The following is an 18,486-nucleotide window of genomic DNA, read 5'->3' on the forward strand; positions in this document are numbered from 1 at the left end:
AATCTGATGAAGAAACAAACTCATCTACATCTTGGATGGCCTGAGAGTGAGGACATTTTCAGCAAATGTTAATTTTTGGGTGAACTATCCCTTTAAATATCTAAGAAATCAAAAGGCACTTTTTTTATCCAGTTTTGACCCAATTTTTTATGTTTTACTTGTAAAATGGAATGGAAATATGTAAATAAAGGGGTAGCGAAAAACAACTGTCATGTTATTAAGAGACAAAAAAGACCAGAGACACAAGTAGTCCACAATAAACAACTGTCATAGGATGTATTTTTTGTTCCAAGTGGCAAATCATTGAGAAAAAGCACGGGCAAAGAGTGATAAATACTGAGCGTACAGCCTTTTCTGCAAAATCTGAAGTCTTTTGCACGAACGCATGTATTCACAACAACATCACACTCGCCAACTCACACATTTATTTTGATTTAGCTATACAATGACTGCTTCTTTAACTCCGTTAAACGTAATACTGAGCACTGAACCATTCAAAGGCAAAAGGAGAAGGTGACGTTACAAAGTTTCATTTCAAAAGAATATTTACAACCAATGAATGTCATTATACACACCTTAGAAACCGTACTATTGTGCCAGATCTCTGGACAATAACTGTTTTATGTACAAAAAGGGCAAAAACTTAGGGACACGTCGCTCCTCTTCAGCAGCCCCAGTCTCTCGGATGGTTTCCCATAATGCACCGTGAATGTTAATGTCCCTAGACTCGACAAGGCATTTCAGTCCGTCGGTTTAACTGGATTAGTCCGATACGAGGTAAAAGAGCGTCATATGAAATATTCTTTTTGGTAATCACTGACAATGCTCTGTGAGTTTGGATCCGTGTTAAAGGGCGTTTCGGGACTGTCATCTGTTTTTCCCACTTTGGGCTCTTGGGGCTGAAACGTTTCTTTCCGCCGGTACAGGAATCGCGCCATCACAGCCAGCGCGGCCAGACTCACAAATATCACAACGGCAATGACATCTGATTTGCATAGAAAACGTCATGTACAGAAATAAATTTGGTGTAAATTTCACAAATAATGACAAAGAAATGCAAGTAACACATTGAATTAAACATAACAATTTGAAGTAGAAAGACTAAAAGAGTGTTTTCTTGTACTTCAGTAATTTATGTTGTTTTTTAAAGATTATGACCTTAGAAGACTTATTCACTGTAAAATATTATAATTTTGAAGGTGTATAAATGCTACAGTAAAAACTTGTTAATTGGTTAACAGTACGTTTCCTTACAATACATAGTGGATATCATTTTAACTTTAATTTTGGCATTTTTAATATCGTTTTACAGAAAAATACTGTAAAGTTTTTGGTCATATTATAATTTGCAGAATCACGTGTGACTTCAGTTTTTTCTTAATATTTTTTGTTATCATTTATATACATTAGGGTTTTACATTGCATCTTTTGTTCTTAAATGAATGTTTATGGCATTATTTTAGTGTTGTATGGGTATTTTTTGTATTTGAGCATCTTTACCACCTGTTTTTATGATAGTTGTCAGTATATTACAAAGGTATAAAACAGATTTTAATCCCTCAGTAGATTGGTATTTTGACATTATATCAGTTTATGAAATACATATATATATATATATATTTTTCCATTTTCCAAGTTCCATTTTCTAAAACTTAAAATGTTGACATTTTTTTACTGCAAATTTCACAGATTTCCCCCCCCCACACACTTTCATTCTGCATTTTTGGAGCTTAACAGTCTTAGTGAATTGAAAAAGGTGGTAAACATTTCCTTTTGTCGTCCACAAAGTACATGAAGTCAAAACGTCTGGGAAGGAGTAAATGATGATTTGGGCGAATTGTTCATTTAAGGCATTCCTAGAGCAAGACCAAGTAAAAATGAGCCAAAAAGCAGCAAAATAATAATGAATGAAATGAGAACAGATGAGGAATGGAGTATATATTTCATGCTCTACAACACTATTTACCTCCGATCAAAGCCGAGTCGCTGTTGATAGCATTGACTATTGGCTCACCCGTATTTACTGAACCCACATGATCTACAGCAGAGAAGAGAGACAGACAGACAGACAGTCAGACAGATCATCAGCAGGACTGAAGCACTTATTGCTCGCAGGTCGCGGCTCATTGAATACGCCAGAGCCGCTCGATGAAGGAGCGATGCAGCACAAACGCAGAGGCAATCGAGGAATTATTATGCAAATGAAGGTCTTTCGCACGCAGATTAATACAGTGATCAGCCATTACCATCATTATTGCTCTAATTTAATTAGCACTGCGGATGTATTCAGTGAGCCGGCGACTAAAGTTTGCTGAAATTCGACTTCCAGCAGGAATCTGGCCAGAAAGACTCAACAAACTAGAGAGAAGTTTGGAAAACAAAGCCTGAAGAAGATACAGACGCCCATAACTGTTCCATCCGTCCATCCATTAAGTTATAAATGTTCACCTTTATGTAAACCCATGCATTAGCAAGACACAAATTAATTATTTCAATAAAGTGATGTAATGCAGTTTTTGTCTTCATTACTATATATTTTTTTATATGAATCAATTTATAGCCATTCATGGCCCGTGCATATATTGCAGTTAATTAAAAAATATAAGCACTATTTCATATGATATATTCCTATACATTTTTGTTTTGTAAGTGTTATGCTGCTATGAAAGTAGCTGGAAGACAAAATTGGAGAGTAGAAGATTGTATGTTAATGGTAAAGTTATGAATTTCAGTCTGACACATAAAAACGGGTTTGCGTTAAAGTGCTTGCTTTCGTGTACTTCACAGTTTAAACTAAGTTGAGTCGATATTTACTCTAAATTCACTAAAACAGAACTAGTTAAACCATTGGCAAAGCCTCTTGGTAGATTTAGGTTCTGATACAAGGATTATCAGTCCATTTTGACCTCAAAAAGGCCAAATATCAGACAATGAATTGGTTTGACCAATAAACCAAAAGAGTGTGTCAGTGCCGTCCACTTTTTCAACATCTTTGGTTCTGGAAGTATTTTTCCATTCATTTTCTCCATAGAGATCTTTAAAAAGTGTTTGAACCAAACCAACCAGCTATGAGGAGAATCACAGCATTACAAACTTTGATTTGGATCAAAAAAATTGAAATTTGGTGAAAAGACAAAGATACAAGACTGAACTTTAGGGCTTTAATGTGGGAAAGAACTACAATCCTGTGAAGCATTGCAAATGACTTAAATTAAAAATCATGGAGAAATATAAAACTATTGATTTAAAGGCGCTCATTAATTATATAGAAACTATTTATTTATTTTAATTTTTTTCTGCATGTTGGTGTTTTATCTTTCACTTGGATGTTGTAAGTTGCACAGAGTAAATACAGCTGGATAAATCAAAAACTGTGTCTGTCTTCATTTCAGGCTGTAAAGCAACAAACTGTGATTACTTTAAAGAGGGCTGATTCTTTTCAGTACCCACTGTATTATTGATTAACATTGATTGAACATTGATTAACAACCCGGAGCTCAGGTCTGTAAAGTTGTTTACAATCAATTCACCTATGGAGAAAATGAATGGGATTTTGACTGTCTAAAACTAAATTATTGAAGGAAGTGGGCGTCAGTGTTGATGGTGTACCTGTGAGTGAATGAGTGGTCTCAGCGGCGTAGGGGTTGGTGGGTAAAGACGAGCCACAGCTGGATTCGCTTAGCGGTCCGGTGACTATGACAGGACTGGTGTCTGGATAGAGCAGAGCTGCCTTCAGCGGAGAGATGGAGTTAAACTGGACCACAGACAAACAGCCGGTGAAGCCCAGGGCGTTCAGACGGGCGATCTCTGGATCCACTTCACCTGACTCTGCAAACAAGAACAGGTGCATTTGAGTATTCAGTGGAGATCTAATGGAAATGTTTTAGTCTCCTGCTTCTCAGATGTTTCTCCTAAGAAAAAGACAAATGTAATCTCACATATGTCTCCTCTGGAGTTTTCAATGAGATCTCAGTATCTCCAGCTGAACCCAGATTTACCAAGATCGCAAAGTCTACAATATTAAGTCATACATCTTAAAATTATCTTAATGGTTTCTCCAGGATAGCAATTAAATGGAGATCTAATGGATTTTCTGAAGTATCCTTCCTCTCAGATCTTTCTCCTGAGAAAAAAAACAATGATCTCACGTGTCTTCTCTTGAGTTTCAGAAGAGACCTCAATAGATATGTTTCCATCCAAAGTTGCGAATTTAACTTATGTGCAAAAAAACCTGAAATATCGCATAAAACATTTGCTAATAAAGCACCATTTCCATCCAATGAGTCAAAGAGAGCAAACTCGTCACTTCCTGATAAATTGGCAGTAAATATCACTAAGAAAAGTAGGACGCAGACTTTGCTCGGGCATTTCAGAATGAGCATAACAACATTTCAGATGCTGTGAAAAGAGTTCAGTCCGCCAGTTAGTCAAGTTATGCCATCCCATTGCTCAAAGTCACATGACTTTTTTGATGCTCATGGAGGAATTTATTCAGCAAATGGTTTTCCATCTCCCATTATTCGCATTAACTCTTTTTCGCACAGGTCAAAAACTACCTCAAGCGAGCATGACAATTTCTAAATTTGATGTTTCTCATCACTCGTTTCTGATGCGATACTTCAAAATGTGCATGAAAACCAGGTGATGGAAACAGCTACTGTCTCAAACTGGCCTACTAAAATACTATAATCTGCAATATAAAGTGATAAAAATATCTCATTGGTTTCTCCAGGATAGCAATTCAATGGAGATCTAATGCAAATGTTTGGTTGCGTTTCCTGCTTCTCAGATGTTTCTCCTGAGAAAAAGACTCACAAACGTCTCCTCTTGAGTTTCAGAAGAGATCTGCAATCAAAAGTCAGAGATCTCGTTATGAACTCAAACATTTCTCATCAAATTCTCCCGAGACCAAATGATCTGAGCTGCTTCCACATTCATTTTACAGACTGTATGTCAATTACTGACTCATTTCAGAGAATTCAGGAGAAACATCTGAAACAAGCTTTACCGACACATAACATGAGAACTCCATTAAGCTCAGGTAATATTCGTCACTGCCTCTGTAACGAGATGCGAGTCTCACTTCAAACGTACATGGACAGCGGCGACTGAACACAAAACCATGCGATCCAGGTTTTGTACCAAACATCTCGAGTGAAAACCGCACGCTGCAACGGCAGTGAACTGAACACATCGAGCCTGATGAAAGTGTTTTTATTCAGACTCTGAGCCACTCAATGGCCCATGGAAAGAAAAAACACAACGTAGTCGACAGATAACAAGTGCATGAGGCTTTTTTATTCAACATCAAGATTTTAGGTCTGCTCTTTACTTTACATTTTATATTATCAGCATTGCAGTTTGAGCGAAAAATTCACTCTATAAAGCTACTGTGTGGTATTTGATATGCAAATTTTAGACTTCCAAATGATCAACATGATCAAAACTTTGCTGATAAACCTGTTTCGCACACAATCTCCTCCATGCTTCTGTCGTCTGATTGATAGTTTAGAGTTTATTCAGTCAAAGCTCTTGTAGTGTAACTGTAGCTGGAGCTTCACGTGTCAAATCTTGACTGATTTTGATCAAGTAAACATCAGAATAACTGCAGTAACATCTCCAGATGAACACTTACTGAACTGAAGCAGCTCAGCTTTACTTGATTCTCCATCAATCATGTTTTAGAGTCTGAAATCTGATCCTCAGGATCTTTTGAGGAGCGTTTGTTTCCAGAAGCTTTACTTTCACTGTTCCTCAGCGGAGGAATGATCTTCACAAGCCTCCAGAACATCTCACATCTTCTGAGGAGCCTTGATTTCTTCAGCTCTCAATCACTGCATTATATGTTTGGAGCATTTCACTCTCATCTCACTGAGACCGATTACTGGAGATATAGAGCGATGACTGATATTTAGAGCATTTTATGTGAATATCTGTTGTACTGTTTTAAAGATCTCATTAATTTACATTACAAGCATATAAATATCAGCATCTAAGGCAAATTGCATATTTTTGCTCAGTTTGAGACTGAATAAAATTGAGCTGTTCTTTTCTCAATATTCTCTCTTGACTACGAGCCGTAAATACTCAGCAAAAAAAGCATATGCAAACTTTTTCAAAGATTTTGTCTACAGGTTTAACAAAAAAGTTGTATTTTTCTTCTATTATTTCATATGTCAAGTTTTACAAGGTTAAATGGAAAAATGAGCATGAATGGTCTCAGTATTTGGTGTGTCTCTATTTTGACATGCACCTGATGATCTTGTTCTCCAGCTTGATTCTGAGCATCTGCTTGCCATCATTTCAGCTCAGAACTGGTGTAATATTAATCTTCAGGAGCTCGATGCAGGTTTCACATTTGATTTAGTATGCATTACAAGTCGATTGCTGGCCGTGATCGATAGTGTTTGCTGGAAATGACACACAGGCTGCTGTCAGTGACACACTATCTGAAGGGTCACAGCAAATGTGTTTCATGTCACATGTTCATATGAAAGATCATATGGATGCACACGCTGCCCCGCGAGAATGTTTCCCTCCCTCCGCCAACCTTGACCTGTACATCATTACGGAGAGAATGAACCAGCCTAATTTGGCTCATGAGGATCTTTGGGTAACTATAGAAATGACTGCTGTGGGAGATACAGAATAAAACAGAGCTGACTGATCATGTGCAATCGTAAAGCTCCTCATTTTCTTAATATCTGTAAACCCTGCCAGTAAATCTTACAAAAATATCATTTCCAAAAGTCAATGTTATATTTGTGCAAAAAAAAAGTCTATTTTTAGGACCATTATGGATTTTTGTCATGCAGTTCAAAAACTCTTCCTGAACAAAAAATATAATTAAAATCAGAAAGGCATTATAACAAATATTACATTGCTATTTATGAAAAAAATATATATGTACACACACAAAAATAAATAAATTATATAATAAAAATATTATAAATATACGTGATTGCCATGAAAAAATGTCACAATGCAAAATAAACACATAAACAAACCTCCTAATAAAAGGCTTTTTAATGCATGCAGTTCAAAACTCATCCTGAACAAAATGTTTTATTAAAATCAGAAAAAATAAAGGCAGTATAACAAATACTACAATGCTAGTTGCATATTGTGCTTCATTTTAATGAAAAAAGTCACAATGCAAAAACAAACAAACAAAAATCATCCTAATAATAGACTTTAATACAAAACGTCTTCCTGAGATTCCTCCTGCAAGCTTTGTATTTTCAAACTTCTGCTGTATTATTTATTAACTCAATGTTTTATTCATCTATTCGGGTTTTATGACTAGAAAGCTGCTGCAGATCCTATTTATAGACATACAAAATTAAACTGACCCATTTGCCGTCCCCCCAGATGACAATAATAACATGTAAAGTCAATATTAGTCTTATCTGAAGTAAATAGGACAAAGCGTACTCTGTTCACTCAGATTGAAGAGTTCGCCTGACTGCACAAACAAGCTCCTGATGCTTCCGCTTCCTCCAGACATTTCAGCATCCGTGATGCTTAGAAAACCTCTAAAATGAATATAATAATGGCCACTTAACTGACCATCTGCATGTCGCTGAGGTCAGAACTCGATTGTGATTCAGAGACATTTCCTCCTTAATACAAAAACACTGGTGATGTTCAGAATAGATTATTACTGCTTGTCAAATAGCACATATGTAAGACTTTTGGGTTTTGCTCATTTATTATTGAAACATTTAGCTTAAACTTAAAAAATATATAATTAAGTCTATTTTTAGGGCCATTACAATTTTTGGTCATGCAGTTCAAAACTCATCCTGAACAAAAATTTTCATTAAAATCAGAAAAAAATAAAGGCATTATAAGAAATATTACAATGCTATTTACTTACAACTGTACTTTATGGGGGGGGGATGCACGCACGCAAGCACGCAAGCACGCAGGCACGCACGCATGCACACACACACACACACACACACACACACACACACACACACAAGTTTGTTTTTGTGAAAAGTGGGGACTCTCCATAGGCGTAATGGTTTTTATACTGTACAGACCGTATATTCTATTGCCCTACACCAACCCTACCCCTAAACCTACCCCTCACAGGAGACTTTGTGCTATTTCAGATTTTCAATACACTCCATTCTGTGTGATTTATAAGCGTTTTGAAAAGGTAATGGGGTAATGTCCTGAAAAGTTACCTTCTCCTTGTAAGACCTATGTCATTATACAAATTGATGTCCTCATTTGTCACAAAAAATGCGCACACACTCGCACACACACACACACACACACACACACACACACCACATAAACCCATTATAATAAATGTAATATTTACCTGTGCCCTTCAGCAGAAATATACAGAAATTTAAATGATCAAACACTAAATTCTAAATTAAATATAGATGAATTCTTAAAACTATAAAAGCTATTTTTTCCTCTTTTTTCTGTGTCCTTTGATTAACAGATCACAGCAGCTGGTTGTTAGGTTGTTTCGGCTGTTATTTCTTTAAGAGCTGCCGCTGGTGAACGTGACGCAGGTCTGACAATTATCATATTTTCTTTCAACTGCTTTTACTTTTTCTGACCCACTTCAGGTCTTAAAGTCTCTATTAATGAGCTGACGAGTTAAATCGGCTTCTCCAGAACAGTTTTGAAAACCATTTCAGAGACATGTTCTTAAATGTGACTCATATAATATATATTACATGCATGCACAGTTTTAAGGCAGCTTTAATCGCCTTTTTGGTAACTTCATGCCTGACCACAGCATTGCATGCACGTAGTTTATTGCGCTTCGATATGAAAGGATACAGGTTACAGCACGCGGAAATTAGAAAGTTGATTTATGTTAATTCTTTGATAAATCCTGATATCAATGCATTGCCCAGCCCTACTATTGGAGTAAAAACCACCTTGAACCTCTTGAGATTCGGTACCTTTATGGCAGAAGGTGCCGGTGAAGGGCGAGAGGCTGCAGTCGCAGGTGAAGCCACTGTGATCCTCCACACAGCTGCCGTGATTCTGGCACAGGCCGCCGTAGCTGCTGCAGTGTCCGGGACACCCGGGCGTCACTCCGGGTGTGATCTCCGCCCGCTCCTCCAGATCCAGAGTCTTCCCGTTCAGCTTCAGCGAGCGAATGCAGCCCAGGAAGCCCTTCTGTCTGGAAGCCGTTCCTCCTGAAGACGCAAGCAGAGTTTACTCTCAGGTGGAATCATAACTGAAGGCTCTTGAGCGGAGAAGGAGCGACCGTTGAGCCTCATTCGAGTCTGCAGCAGCCTATCAAAGCTGATAACTTGATAAAAATGGCTTTCTTTCTCATGTTATGAGCTGAACAGAATATCTGTGATACTGAGAGCGTCTCCTGGAGTCGAATGACTGATCTATTTTACCCAGAAGACCTCAGACCTGCATTATAAACTGGCTGAAATAGAGTTCTTCATAGCTAGATGAGCAGGCGGCCGTATCTGAACAGTCATGGGAACCTGCGAATCCAATTGCTGCAGAATGGAGCTGTAAAGATTGAACTATAATGACACTACTTTCCTAACACTTACTGGAAAACTTCAATTCATCGGTGCTGAATTCCTCCAACACAGAGACACCTTTCAAATTTGCCAGCTGCTCGGTCAAGGTCAACACATCTTCAGCTTCACAGAAAGCACTGGCATTGAGAGTCACAGCATCAGACTGTTTCAGCCCTTCAGAGTCACACGAGCACGAAAGATGTCCAGAACTGGTCTCATATTTCACTCCAAAGATCCAAAGATTAAAACATACATTTTGCATAAAGAAAATGAAGATCTCCCCCCATTAGAAGTATTACTTAGAAATGAAGTGAAATAATTTAAAGTACTAAAATCACTAAAAGTAAAGTTGAAATAAATATAAAAAAACAAGCACTAATAAAAATGACAAAAGCACAAAATCACTAAAACTTATAATAAAACAAACTGAAAATGTAAAAATTAATGTAAATTTAAAATATTCATAAATACTATAATAGTATATAAATAATACTAAAATAACACTGAAATGGAAACGTAAAAATAGAAATAATAAAGCTATAATATATTTTAATAATAATACATACTTTAATAGTATATAAATAACACTAATATAAACTAAAATAGAAATATAAAAATGTTAAATATTTGACAGATATATTTTTAAACATTAATAGATACTGTAACATTATATAAATAATTAAAAACATAAAACATAAAATCAAAATGTAAAATATTTGTAAGCAAAAATGTTTGTATTTTTTTTTTTTTTTATATATATATAGTAAAATATTTTAAGCAAATGTTTCTATTTGATTCTATTCTATATATCTAAAACCACCACTGGCTCTGCCCCCCTTTACCTAAATTCATTACTTCACACTTGTGCCTCTAGAAGCTTGCGTTCTGCAAGTGAACATCACTTTATTGTTCATCCCAAAGAGGCACAAAATCACTTTCACAGACTTTTACATTAACTGTTCCCTCCTGGTGGAATGACCTGCCCAACTCAATCCCAGCAGCTGAGTCCTTAACCATCTTCAAGAAACAACTAAAAACACATCTGTTCCACCTTTATTTGACCCTCTAACTCTAGCACTCTCTATTCTAATTCTATTCTTTATATAAAAAAAAATAAAATAAAAAAACTTGCCCCTTTTAGACTTGCACTCTATTTATTTACTATCTGCTTGATTTCTTAAAAAAAAACACCGAACATTAGCTTCTCTAATCTTTTTGTATTCTATCTATTTGTTTTCTTTTTATTCATTATACAATTAACAAAAGCAAAAAAGGCCTCTAACACTAGCTTTAATCTTTTTCTATTCTGTTTTCTTTTTATTCATTATACAATTAACAAAAGCAAAAAAGGCCTCTAACACTAGCTTTAATCTTTTTCTATTCTGTTTTCTTTTTATTCATTATACAATTAACAAAAGCAAAAAAGGCCTCTAACACTAGCTTTAATCTTTTTCTATTCTGTTTTCTTTTTATTCATTATACAATTAACAAAAGCAAAAAAGGCCTCTAACACTAGCTTTAATCTTTTTCTATTCTGTTTTCTTTTTATTCATTATACAATTAACAAAAGCAAAAAAGGCCTCTAACACTAGCTTTAATCTTTTTCTATTCTGTTTTCTTTTTATTTATTATATGATAAAAAAAAAAAAAACCTTGCTACGTGTACTGCGTTAAGCTAACTGAGACTTGTTATAGCACTTGCATATCATTGCTCTCTTGTTGATTTTGATTGCTTCCTTTGTCCTCATTTGTAAGTCGCTTTGGATAAAAGGGTCTGCTAAACGTCTAAATGTAAATATTTGATTTTGGAGTGTTATATGACCTGCACAGTTCGTCTTTGTGGGATTCACACAAAAGGGTCAATAACGGCCGTCCAAAGCATGATAGCAGCGATGTGACAGAATGAACAGACCTCATTTATCTGTATTTAAATGTTCTCCTACCTACAAACAGCTGGCTGTTGAGCTGCAGATGAATGTGTCCGTCAGCGGGGGCTTTCTGAACGGCGCCGGGATGATGGTCCACATACAGCGAGGCCTCCTTCACGTTTCTCTCGGCTCTCACGTGATGCCAGCGCTCGTCGTTCAGAGCCGCCGGCGTCTCCACCTTCACCTCCAGAGGACCGTTCCCCACGTCGAACGAGAAGAGCACTCGAGTCGGAGCTGGAAACACAAACACGTTTGATGGATGTTCAGACTGATATTTGGCTGATGTTCGCATCCAGTTAATAAGACGCAACTGTTGAAGAGAAATGAGATATGAGACGCGTTCCAGTGAAATCTGTTGTGTGGCAGATGATGTTTGATGGTTTGAGAAAAATGCCAGGAGGACGTCAAAAACAACTTCTAATGATGATGAAATGAATGATAAAGCATCTGACAGATACAATCAGCTGCCTTTAATGGGAGAAGAGCATCATGCTGATGAACAGCATCATCTATAGAGCTAAAAACCCGCAGGAGAGAGGGATCTCACACCAAACCTCTTTAAGATCTCAACAACTTCTCTGAGGAACCAGAGGAAAATATGAACTCATCAATGATCTGAGCTACTTCCACATTCATTTGATTCATTCAGAAGATCAGAGACTTATTGAGCAACATTTATTGGGCCAGCAACCACATATAGTAACACCACTCATGTTTTCTGCAGAACATGTAAAAATCTAGACAAAAGCACATAATAAAATAATTAAAACTAAAATTAAAGTGAAAACTGAAAACACAAATAAAAACAAATTTAAAGTATCAATAAGTATTATATAATTAATACTAAAATAACACTGAAATAAAAATATAAATATAAATAAAAAATGTAAATATTTAAAAATGTATATGTACAAACAATTTTACCAAAACTTTACAATTAAAACGGAAACTGAAAATCTAAAAATAAAAGCTTATTTAAAATATTGATAAATACTATTTTAATATACAATTAATACTAAAATAACACACAAAAAATATAAAATATAAATAATAAAAAATAAAAAATATTAAATATTAAAAAATTTAAATATGTAAAAACAAATTTAAATATTTCAAAAACTGAAAATCTAAAAATAAAAGCTTATTTAAAATATTGATAAATACTATATTAAAATACAATGAATACTAAAATAACACTGAAATAAAAAAAAAATCTAAAAATAGAAAAGAAAAAAGAAAAAATATTTGTAAGCATATATTCCTATTTTTTCCTGTAATATTTCAACAAAATTACCTATAGATGTATATTGTAGATTTTACTATATTTTTCATCATCATCATCATCATCATCATCATCATCATTATTATTATGTTATTGACAGTTTGTCTTTGTGAGATTCATACAAAGGGACAAATACTGTCTATCCAAAACATGACAACAGTGATGATTTCTGAGCTGCACACAGAATGAACAGACATTATTTATCTGATAAATGTTCTTCAGTTTGCTCTCAGAAATTACTGGTAAATATCACAAATAATTACAAAGAAACGACAAGTCCCACAGTGAATTCTGAAGTAGAAAAGCTGAACTAGTTTTCTTGTAAAACACTCCAATAATTGTAATAATGCAAAAAAAAAACGACCTAAAACTGCTTCACACATCTCAGTTTCTTACTCCGTGTTCACATCTGTTGAAGAACCAGCGCATCTTCAGGCTCCCGCCGCTCCATCTGCAGGATTCCTGAATGAAAGATCGGCAGCGTCTGTCATGAAGCACTTCTCTAATGACAGAAAACTGCTCGTCATTCCCAGCTGCGCTCGGGGGGAAGAGTCAGACGCACTTGGAAAAGTAGACGCGAGCGTCATTATTAAACACATAGTTCAGCCTGAAATGAATATTCTGCCATCATTTCCTCATTCATGTCGTTAAACAGACTTTCGAGATGTTTCGCTGAATGTTCATGAAGCTCTTTCTCATATGAGGAAAGTGAACTGACTTTGTCAAGTATAATAACGGGAGAATTGACTCTCGCACTAAACTGTGAGTCTTATGGTTCATTTATTATCAAATATATAAAATAATACAAATTTATAATAACTACCGTTAAAAAGTTTGGGGTCAGTATGACTAAAGAAATTCATAAAATTGCATTAAATTGTTTAAAAGTGACAGTAAAGACATTTATAATGTTACAAAATATTTCTGTTTCAAGTAAATGCTGTTCTTTTAAACTTTCTATTATCAAAGAATCCTGAAAAATAAAATGCATCACGGTTTCCACAAAAATATTCAGCAGCACAACTGTTTTCAACATTGATAATAATCAGAAATGTTTCTCGAGCAGCAGATCAGCATATTATACTGATTTCTGAAGATCATGTGACACTGAAGACTGGAGTAATGATGCTGAAAATACAGCTGCGCATCACAGAAATACATTACATTTGAACAGATATTCACATAGAAAACTGTTATTTTAAATTATAATAATATTTCACAATATTTCTGATTTTACTGTATTTTGATCAAATACTGTATATGCAGTGAAATCTATCTATCTATCTATCTATCTATCTATCTATCTATCTATCTATCTATCTATCTATCTATCTATCTATCTATCTATCTATCTATCTATCTATCTATCTATCTATCTATCCATGCAAAGTTTGTCTTCTTAAACTTGTTACAAAATTACAGTTATATGAATTTCTTTGAATTTCAATTCATTTGAATTCTACTTCCTTGCATTTAAATTCAAATTTAAATTCTGTATCCTGTTTGCAACCTTAATTCAAACTCTGGAGCCGAAACTGGAATTTAAAAGATATTCTCAATCCACGTCTTGAGTATTTTTCTGTATGGAGAAAAAAGGTATACATTTTCTGCTATATGAAGGACGTAAATTCATGCCGGTTTGGATCGATGTGATGGCGGGTAAATGACATTTCGACCGAACGCTTCCAGCTCACATCTCAGATGCCACTGTTTATTCTCGTCCGGTGTTTTGAGAGGAACTTCCTGTGAGTTCACGTCCTACATGAGCAGCCTCGCCAGGCTCCGACTCCGTCAGAATATAATGAGAGGTTAATTGAGCTCTTCCAGCCGGAGGATTTGTCATTATAAAGGAACAAGCGCTCGGGCGCTGTAAGGTCTTCACTGATTCTATTCTCATCCATCACATGAGCCCATTACGGCAGGAATTTAACAGCTCTTTCATGCAGTTAAATACTCGCGCAATAGACAGCGAGCGTGTGGCGGAGGGGTATAATAAAACTCCAGACACACCCCCACAGGACGAGGGCTTTTATAGGGTTCGGATGAACTACGGCTGACGTGAGACAGATAGAGCTCATCTAACAGCAGCTGATTTAGATTTTACATTTTCAGAGGGAAATGATAGAGGTGTGTGTGCATGCAGTTTGTTATGCAGTTGCACTAGTTTCTGTGATCTGCTGCTCTCTAAAAATGGCTCAGATGTGCGGCTGTGGGTTTTTTCCACCTGTTTTCTGGTCCAGCAGGTAAAAACGGTGCATCTGCTCATTTAGTAAAGTAACCAGGGTTATTATAGTTAACTAAAACTTAAAACATATATATTTTTTCAATAAATAATAACTAATTCAATAAATCCAATTAAACAGCATTTCTAAATTTTTATTAATATGTATATAATTTATATTATATGCATAAAATTAATATTTTAAATATTAACATGAAATATTATTATTAAACAATATGAATATTAAACATGATTATATATAACTATTTATATTTCTATTTTAGAATTGAAATTTTCTATTCTATTCTTCCAACTCTGATTACTATAATGCATCCATATACAGTATATTAACTATTTGTATATTTATTAATATCTGTATCTATATTTATACACACATACACACACAATAAGAAATAAACTTTAACTGAAACAAAATAGAATATAAACATTTATAAAAATATTTTAAATACTTTCATATCTAATAAAAACAATACTTATCATTTTTATATTAAAATTACATTATATATCATATTATATTTTATAATATCATATAATGTCATATCTCATATCATATCATATATCACATCACACATATCACATCATATCATACCATATATCATATCATATCATATCATATTAATCATATCATATCATATCATGTCATGTCTCATATCATATCATATATCACATCACATCACACATATCACATCATATCATATCATATCATATCATATCATATCATATCATTCATGTCATGTCTCATATCATATCATATATCACATCACATCACACATATCACATCATATCATATCATATCATATCATATCATATCATATCATATCATATCATATCATATCATATCATATCATATCATATCATATCATATCAGCTTTTTTTGTTTTGCAATGCATTGCATTGTAAGAACATTTTACAAAAAAGCAAAGTTAAAATGACATCCAAAATTGTAAAACCTAATTTGTTTATTGCATCAGGATGGCATCTTAATAAATTCCTTAGATTTTTGGTCCTTTGATTATATTGCAACTTACTTACTTTTTTTTTTTAATCACAACCACGTTTTCCAATTTCCACAATGCAGAATAAATCATTTAAAAACAATGACTTAAAAGAGTGATCATTTCAGCTAAACAGGCCATTTTTGCCAATTGGTGTAGATTAAAATGGTACCTACTGTAGTAACAAAAAAGTAAAACCTATTAACAAACATCAGTATTCACCTATATATAAGTATATAAGGTTTACACACACACAGACACTCTCGCACTCACACACTCTCGCACTCACACTCACACTCGCGCGCACACACACACACACACACACACACACACACACACACACACACACACACACGTCTGGTTCATAGGCGTAATGGTTTTTATACTGTACAAACTGCATTTTCTATTGCCCTACACCAACCCTACCCCTAAACCTACCCCTCACAGAAAACTTTGTGCATTTTTACAATCTCAAAAAAACTAATTCTGTATGATTTATAAGCTTTTGTGATAATAAATCAGCATATTATTATGATTTCTGAAGATCATGTGACACTGAAGACTGAAGTAATGATGCTGAAAATACAGCTGCGCATCACAGAAATAAATCATTTTTTAATGTATATTAAAATAGAAAAACGTTATTTTACATTGTAATAATATTTCACAATGTTACATTTTTTCCCTGTATTTTTGATCAAATAAATGCAGCCTAGATGAGCAGAAGAAACTCCTTTAAAAACATTAAAAATCATTCTGATCCCAAACTTTTGAACGGTAGAGTATGAGCACAATTTAAGTCATTTTGAGATGATGTGCGAGTTGATTGAGGTCTTTTTCTCATGAGAAACACCTGAGAAGCAGAAAATATCTCTGTTTGCTCTACTTTTAATCTCATTGCTGTTTGAGAAAAAGCATTTAGATGTTAAAGAGCTCTCGTGAGTCTCGCATGCATCAGTCCAAGTTTAATCGAGATGAGCGCGCTGTTTTCTTTACTGTTTATCTGACATTTCCAACATTTCTTATTTACGCTCGACACCATGTTCTCCCTGTCTCATCAAGAACTCTGATAATGTGACAACTAATGGATGTAATTACCATTTGTCCGGATGTTTCATGTTTATTTGAGAGACTAGAGACCCGTTATAACCCTGCGCTAGACACCGAACCAAACCGCCCATGACAAACCCACACAAACAAACATGATAAGAGCTCTTGAAAGGTGCAAATGCACATGAATAATCTACCCTAAAGGTGACTTTCAATTAATTTAATGCAGAAAAAAGTGGGGAAATAACTGAGATGTCCGTAACAAAGAGCATAACAATCAGTTTGAGTCGTTTGCTTAAGCGTCATGCTTTTGCAGATGGAGCGAGGTTTTAATAAGCCTGACCTTTCATAGGGAGGGGGCGATCGATATTCCTAATAAAAAGGGCTTACCTGGTGTGTTCAAGAGCCGTGACTTTTTGCAGTGGTAGGAGAGCTCCTGCACGCAGTACTCCGCCTGGGTAATTATCGCCTGGATCTGCTCCACATCGGCGGAATAGTTAAAGTGGGCTAAATGCTGATTTATCCCAGAGGACACTTTTAATTTGGTGAGCTCCGTGTTATTATGTTGGATCACCATCCATGCTTTATCTGCAGGGAAAGGAGGGATTCGACCAATGAAAATGCTAAAATGACACACGTGCACAATGTTTTAGCTCAGAGCTCCGTCAATTTCATGTTGTGCAACAGTCACGTGACCTTTAAAAGGTCACAGGATGCTCATTAAAAAACCTAAAGCATGCGATATATACTAAGCAATCATAAACACGGGCTCTTGGGTTCGAAGAATGTTTATTAAGAGCCATTTTGGGCTGAATTGGGTTCTTGAGCTGCTTTAGAGATTATTGATGTTTCACTTTAGGTTCTTCATAATAGTTTTACTCTGTTAAAATCATGAAATTACACTTTCAACCCATTTTACTTACTGTATATAGTGTGATGTCAGAAATTGTTAACTCAACAAAACTTATTCATAACTTTTTTTCCTTAACCTTAATGGAAATAAAACTCCACACGCACGCACACACACACACACACATACATGTTGTGTTTCCATGTTTTATGGGGACATTCCATAGGCGTAATGGTTTTTATACTGTACAAACTGTATGTGCTATTGCCCTACACCAACCCTACAATAGTTAACTCAACAAAATTTATTCATAACTTTTTTTCCTTAACCTTAATGGACATAAAACCACACACACACACGTTGTGTTTCCATGTTTTATGGGGACATTCCATAGGCGTAATGGTTTTTATACTGTACAAACTGTATGTGCTATTGCCCTACACCAACCCTACTCCTTACAGGAAACTTTACAGAAGCATTTTTACTTTCTCAAAATTACACATTCTGTATGATTTATAAGCTTGTTTCCTCATGGGGACCTCAAAAATGTCCACACAAGGTCAACATTTACTAGTATTACTATCCTTGTGGGGACATTTGGTCCCCATAACGTGA

General features: G+C 35.1%; 1 protein-coding gene across 1 annotated transcript in view; it reads right to left on the reverse strand.

The window, feature by feature from the left end:
• Positions 1–267: 267 nt before the first annotated feature.
• The window catches only part of cntnap3 (contactin associated protein family member 3), a 95,775-nt gene continuing 77,556 nt past the window's right edge, over positions 268–18,486 (reverse strand). The window contains exons 16-22 of the mRNA XM_016229854.1: positions 17,412–17,609; positions 13,131–13,267; positions 11,468–11,762; positions 8,937–9,176; positions 3,610–3,828; positions 1,967–2,038; positions 268–985 (exon numbers count right to left, since the gene is read on the reverse strand). Of these exons, the coding sequence (XP_016085340.1) occupies positions 789–985; positions 1,967–2,038; positions 3,610–3,828; positions 8,937–9,176; positions 11,468–11,762; positions 13,131–13,267; positions 17,412–17,609 (1,358 nt within the window). The 3' untranslated portion in view covers positions 268–788. The remainder of the gene's footprint in view (positions 986–1,966; positions 2,039–3,609; positions 3,829–8,936; positions 9,177–11,467; positions 11,763–13,130; positions 13,268–17,411; positions 17,610–18,486) is intronic.

The sequence above is a fragment of the Sinocyclocheilus grahami genome, unplaced genomic scaffold (assembly GCF_001515645.1).
Source record: "Sinocyclocheilus grahami isolate Dianchi unplaced genomic scaffold, SAMN03320097.WGS_v1.1 scaffold359.1, whole genome shotgun sequence".
Taxonomy (NCBI): domain Eukaryota; kingdom Metazoa; phylum Chordata; class Actinopteri; order Cypriniformes; family Cyprinidae; genus Sinocyclocheilus; species Sinocyclocheilus grahami.